Below are 6,775 nucleotides of genomic sequence, written 5' to 3' on the forward strand. Positions count from 1 at the left end.
TTCCTTAGTTTTCATGAAGTTCACACATCAAATAAATTCACACTTTTGATCTAGGGTTAATTAAGTAGAGGGATATACATAATTTAAAGGGATAGCATACAACGGGTTACAGATAAGTGAAGGCAATATCATTCCCATTTCCTTTGAAATAAATTAACACTTGAGTGAATTAGTACACTTAACATTTCTTTGATAGTCACACGTTAGTGATGGTAATATAGTATGTAGTCCTGTTTATTTGCCTGAGATAGAATTTTGGGTTTTGTTTGCCCACTTGAATTTTGAGGTTTTTAAAATAGAATTGTTTGTGTCTTATACCCTTATCAACATATGTGAACAAGGGGGGGGGGATGGGACACCTTTGTGTGTTGCTTCTGCCTACAGATGGGGGTTTTTCAATACAAAGAGGAAAGATAAGAAATAGGGTTCCAGTGTTGCTGGATATGGCGGGAGTTTGATATACGAGTGTATAATTGACGGCTGCCTGACTCCTCTCCCAAGACAAGGTCAAGTAACCAGTTGGAAGGGGCCAGGGAGATGGGGGGAAGCTATAAGGAACACTAAAAACCAATGAAAAAGGTAACCTTGACCGGTGCATAACTTCACTCCCTACCCCTCCCATAGGGTACAAAAAGGGTGGTACCGAAGCCCCCACACTCAAGACCCTCCAAAACGGAATACGACCATAAATTGCAAGGGTGGTACCAGGGTTCAGGGTACCGGGGCGTACACTACAGGTATAATTAAGCCCACTACAAAGGAGGAAGGAGAGGAAGCTCTGTTGGTGTAAAGAGCTGTGGTTATGCATTGCCGGCAGTTTGGACACTGGCTACCTGCTTTCTGTCTGCATAACAAGAACCAAGGGAGGGTAGGGGAAGCCCTAACAACACACAAATGAATTGGCCTATTGCTCTGACCTGAGCTGGCCTGTCAGTGTCACAATTGCTACGTGACCAGAGGGAGTGACATTACTCAGGTATGTCACCACAGGGATTAATAAACCCATGGCTGGCCTGGATCCGCCGACTCGAGCTCATGGGGCTTGGGCTCCGGGGCTGAAAAATTGCTGTGTAGACATTCGGACCCAGGCTGGAGCCCGAGCTCTAGGATCCTACACAGCAATTCTAAGCCCCACAGTCCAAGCTCTGCAACCCCGAGTCAGATGACCCAGGCTTGCCGAAGCCATGCCACAGGGCTTTTATCCCCGTGTAGACATACCTGAAGGCCCTGGGACTCATGACACCTGGGTTATTTTCCTCAGAGCTGCTGTGTGACCTCTGGCCAGTCACTTCCCCTCTCTGTACACTCTGAAAAATGAGGATGATGATACTGACCCGGCGTGATAAATCACTTTGAGATCTACAGCTAAGTTGTATTGTTATCTCGATCTACAGGGTAACCAGGCACAGAGCAGGGAAGAATACCTGAAGAATGCAGCTGGGTGGGAAATGGGTTTCCCATCCTGCAAGACTTTTCAAGATTTTGAGAGAGACAAAGATAGTGAGGTATCATTTTTTATTGGACCAACTTCTGTTGGTGGATGGGACAAGCTTTCGTGCTTCACAGAGCTCTTCCTCTGGTCTGGAGAAGAGAACCATAGTGTCCAAGATCAGTACAAGGTGGGACAGATTGTTATGCATAAGGGGATCACACATATCGTAGGAGACCACTTAACATGAAGTGGGCGATTAACACTCTGCAGAATAGGCAGCAGGGCCCATTGACTCCAAAGGAGCTACAGCCAATTTACACCTGCTGGGCGACCAATGTGAAATAAATATTTTTTAAAAGTCATGCAGCGTTGCATCGGCAGCCCATTGAGCTTTTTAGTTTAGTGCTGTCTGTAGTAAGAGAAAAATTAATGTAATGGCTGAGAAAGAAAGAAAGAAAGAAAGAAAGAAAGAAAGAAAGAAAGAAAGAAAGAAAGAAAGATTGATTCTGGGCCATTCATCCCAACAGAAGTTGAAGATGATATACTTGAAAACTGTGCAACACTGAATTCCTCCAAAGTTCTATCCCTAGAGGGACTGAACCATTCTTCGCCACCAATAAAAGTTACACTTGTAATTAAACCCATGGGACAAAGAGCTAAGAAAGTGCAGACGGGTTCAGAACTTTTGAATCTGCTTCGGATCACATTGGCAGGCAAAAAATATGGATTTATAACTGTGTAATGGGCTAGATCCCCAGCTGATGTAAATTGACATCGCTCGACGGAAATCCAAGGCCCAGATTCCCAGTTGGCGTAAATAGGTCAAACTACCATGAACTCAATGGAAGTGTAACAATTTACACAAGCCCATGACCTGGACCTTAGTTTTTAGTCTTCACCTCTGGGTACCTCTTGGTGACTGACTTCAGTCAGACAAGGCAGCCTGAGCTGTGGGTTCCTTTAGCAGAGGCATCCCAAGAGCTGCTGATACAATGCAGGAGGAAAAAAAAGTCTCTGCTCCCCCAGAAGTGATTACGTGATGTTAATGAAGGAACAGGCTATTCCAGGCCAGCTGAGATTCTGGTGCGACAAGGCTCTTCGCTATTGTGGATCATGTGTCTCTGTTAGAAATCGCTGTTTTATCCCTTCCAACCCTGAGATTCTATGATTCATTCATTCTATGATTCATTCTACAAACACCTTGGGACATGCTTTGGGCCTCTGCCCTGCCTTGTTTTTAGCCAAGGGTCCTTCCAGGGATGTTGCCATCAAGTGAGATAAAGGGCGGGTACTGTTCTCCCTCTGTGGGGTTAGAGTTGGGCAGGTTGTCAGGGTGGTTTGCTCCAGAGGTGAGATCAGAGCTGGGCGTAAAGCCTTGGAGACCGGATTCAACTATTTAGCCCCAGAGTAGGGACATCCTGGGCTGTGACAATATCTGAACCCTGCACAAGACAGGATCAGCTCTAGAGCTGGGAGGAGTTTTCAGTCTCTGATCCCATTTAGTCCTTCGTCTCCCAGCCAAGCCTGTCCAAGGAGGGGAGCAGGGAGCGCCCCTCTGTGGAGTGGATCCCTGTCTACTAGGAACTGCAGAGAGACTCAGGAAATCCAGCGAAGGGACATGAAAACTGCTGCTGGATAATACAGTGATGGGGCATGAGAGAGAGATGACCAAAGAATCCTGGCACTGGAGGATCAAAAGCATCGCACTTTGGGAAAAAAATCCACAAAGACCAACAGACTACATTTTTGCTTTCAATTCTACATGTGAAGGTATTAATATACAGACAAATTTAATAATAGAGATATGAATTGCAATTGGAACTTTTAAAGACTTTTATTATCAAACAGCTAGAACCTGTCAGATTTCTTTTCAGCAGAATGTAAGAACCGAAATATAAGTTACAATTTGAACTCTTTAAGGAGTTAACTTTCAGTCTAGTCAGACATCTAGATCCAGTCAGAGAAAAAGAAGGTGGACAATGACTTTGCATCAGAAATCAGAAACGTTTGCAGGGTTTAGCAACCAACAACTAATTTCTTTTCAGCTAAGAACTACTACAAACTGGAAATTGCACATTGCAAACCAAAGAATATTGGGATTTGCAGATTTCAAAAAAACAAAACCAAATATCTGAGTATAGGGGATACTTTCCCTGAACATTTTTGTTTAGTTCAAAAACTCATTTTCCTACAAAAAACTCATTTTCCTACTACTACAAAAAAAATCTAAATTTCCAAACATCTCTAATTTGGAATGGAACTTTAAACAAGGGAGGGGAACACTAATACTGTTCAATAATACCATAATTTCAAAACCATTTTTTCTCTTGAAACTGGGTTTGTTTCTGTGTCAAAGGGATAATTACTGGAAGGTCAAAATTGAATAAGCAGCAGAGCTGATAGCCACAGTTGATATGTTATGCACACCAGCACCTTTAGACTCAGAGTTGAACCACCAGTTAAAGCCAGTCTATTTCAATGTTGCCAAAGGACATACAGGAGGTAAATGGGACTAGAACCCATATTTTCAGGATTTCCTTGGAAGTTAACAAGATCGACACAGGACCAGGATTACAAAGGGTTTAAGCACCTAAAGAAGGAGAAAGGCGCCTTTGGGGATTTACAATAGCATCTGAGCAGGTTAGGTGCTATCTTTTAATCCTGACCCACAGATAACACAGAAGCTTGGCTGGAATCAGGGAACCCCGGTGGCGACTGTACGCCCTGTGTTATGCTGGGGTCAGACTAGAGGGTCTGAATGGCCCTTTTGGTGTTCTCACCTTTGTTTCTGTGCCCTTGCCTCTGAATCTCTGCTTCTGAGCTGTGCAGGACTCCAGGGCGTGAGTCCTGCTAGCCCTCAGGAAATAGATATGGATAAATCACCTTCCCACAGCATCAGTCCTTTAATGTCAGTGCAGCTCAATGCCAGCTACTCACAGCTCGTCTGCAGAGAGCAATCGGTTTGAGTCTAGTTCAATCGCAGAATGAGGCTGAAAGGATTCTCAGATACCTGTGCCATTAGCTTCTAGATTCTGCTATATAGATAGATAGTGACCAAAAAATCCTAGTGCTGGATGACTGAATGTGTCTTCCATTGGGAAAAAATCCACAAAGACTAGCACAGGAAGTTTGCTATGTCAATTAAATGTGTTAGGGAATCAACATACAGGGAAGAATTAAGATGATAAATATGAATTACAATACGAACTGGTTAAGACCTTTCCCATCAGTTTAATCAAATACCTACTGCTGACTGGAATTTTTCTCCCATCAGGAAAATTTTTACTTTTCACTGAACACCCTAAATCCATTTCTCCCCCCCCCCTCCCCCCCAGTTTTTGGCAACTGAAAACTTTCTGCTGAAAACTGATTTTTTTTATTCCAAAACCAATATAGTTTGTTTTTTTAAGTTTTAATTTTTTTTTTATAAAACAATCCCAAAATGTTTGAGAAAAGCAGACAGATTCTGAGATGTGTTGTTATTTAGCTTAAAAACCAATCTCCATTAAAAAGAACACAGCTGAAAATTTCCAACGAGCCTCTATGCACAGAGTTTGGGGTGGAAAAATGACAGATGAGCTGCTATTTACGATGCTGGGTGAGTCAACATCATATTGCCCTGCAAAGTGAGAATCAGGCTGTGTTAGAATTTTAGTTTATCAGTTTCATACCCAAGTTGTGAGAATTGTTGGGTTTGGAGTGTGCTTTGTTCCATCCTTCATATTGCATTTTATCAAGCCACACCTTGGGCCAAATCCTCAGATAAGATAAAGTGACGAAGCTCCATTGACTTTAAAGGAGCTGACCTAATTTACACTAGTGTGGTAACATGACTCATTGATTGTGAGAGGCGAGGAGCACTAACAACACCTACTCATTGTAAGTGATGAGTTCTGTGCACCTTTGACATTCATTTAACTGGGATTTAACTGGGAATTGGTCCTGCTTCGAGCAGGGGGTTGGACTAGATGACCTTCTGGGGTCCCTTCCAACCCTGATATTCTATGATTCTATGATTCTATGATTCATAGAATGAGATATTAGGGAAAGGGGAATCAGGGCCATTTCCTCTGTCGCTCTAATCCTGACCATTTTCTTTCTCATTCCCTCCACAGACATCGCACAGTGTAGTGCGGAAGAAAATGTCCAACCAAACTGCTGTGACCGAGTTCCTTCTCCTGGGATTCTCTGACATTCGGGAGCTGCAGATTTTACACTTTGTGGTGTTTCTACTGCTTTACCTGATATCCCTGCTGGGGAACCTTCTCATCATCACAGCCATAGCCCTTGACCGCCACCTTCACACTCCCATGTACTTCTTCCTGATGAATCTGTCCATCCTAGACCTCGGCTCCATCTCTGTCATCATCCCCAAATCCATGGCCAGTTCCCTCACGAACACCAGATTGATTTCTTATTCTGGATGTGTTGCCCAAGTCTTTCTCGTCATCTTCTTCGCTTCAGCAGATTTTGCCTTACTGACCAGCATGGCGTACGACCGATACGTCGCCATCTGCCAACCACTGCACTATGAGACAGTGATGAACAGGACAGCATGTGTCCAAATGGCAGCCAGTGCCTGGATCATTGGAATTCTCTACTCTGCACTGCACACTGGGATCACGTTTAAAATCTCCTTCTGTGGAGGCAACGTGGTGGATCAGTTCTTCTGTGAAATCCCCCAGCTCCTCAATCTCGCCTGCTCTGACTTGTACCTCATTGAAGTTGGGTTTCTCATCTTTAGTTCATTCTTAGGCTTAAGCTGCTTTCTTTTCATAATTGTGTCATATGTTCAGATCTTCAAAGCAGTGCTGAGAATCCCCTCTAAGCAGGGTGAGCATAAAGCCTTCTCCACCTGCCTCCCTCACCTCACCGTGGTGTCCTTGTTCTTTAGTACTGCAACCTTTGCCTACCTGAAACCCACCTCCAGCTCAACCTCACGTCTGAATCTCATAGTGGCTGTTCTCTATTCTGTGCTGCCACCGATGATGAATCCGATCATCTACAGCATGAGAAACAAAGAGATCAAATGTGCACTGAGTAAACAGATAGGTTGGAGGTTATTCACTAAGAACAAAATGTCCATATGTCTCCTTCGGTAGCAATTTCATTCTGTATTTCTTTATAAATAAAATCTGATGACATTATTGCCTCCATGAGAAAATACTGTGCACTCTGTTTATGCGGAATTGGGTATTTGCACTAGTAAAGATAGAGACAAACATGACTCTGGAAAAAAAGGAGTTTCTATAGGTTTACACCAATGTAAATAAGATTGGAATATATCATATACTGCTACCGATCACCATACTACCTGAGACCCTTGCCTATAAAATCAGTAGC

General features: G+C 43.4%; 1 protein-coding gene across 1 annotated transcript; it reads left to right on the plus strand.

Annotated features, from left to right (window-relative positions):
• The first annotated feature begins 5,574 nt into the window (after positions 1–5,574).
• LOC140904646 (olfactory receptor 14A16) lies at positions 5,575–6,534 on the plus strand. Its single transcript, XM_073327078.1, has one exon. The coding sequence runs from the start codon at positions 5,575–5,577 to the stop codon at positions 6,532–6,534; it is 960 nt and encodes a 319-aa protein (XP_073183179.1).
• Positions 6,535–6,775: the final 241 nt, after the last annotated feature.

Source organism: Lepidochelys kempii, chromosome 14 (genome assembly GCF_965140285.1).
Source record: "Lepidochelys kempii isolate rLepKem1 chromosome 14, rLepKem1.hap1, whole genome shotgun sequence".
Classification (NCBI taxonomy): Eukaryota; Metazoa; Chordata; order Testudines; family Cheloniidae; genus Lepidochelys; species Lepidochelys kempii.

Coding starts and splice junctions, on each gene's coding strand:
- LOC140904646 (XM_073327078.1), top strand. CDS start 5,575: ATGTCCAACCAAACTGCTGTGACCGAGTTCCTTCTCCTGGGATTCTCT.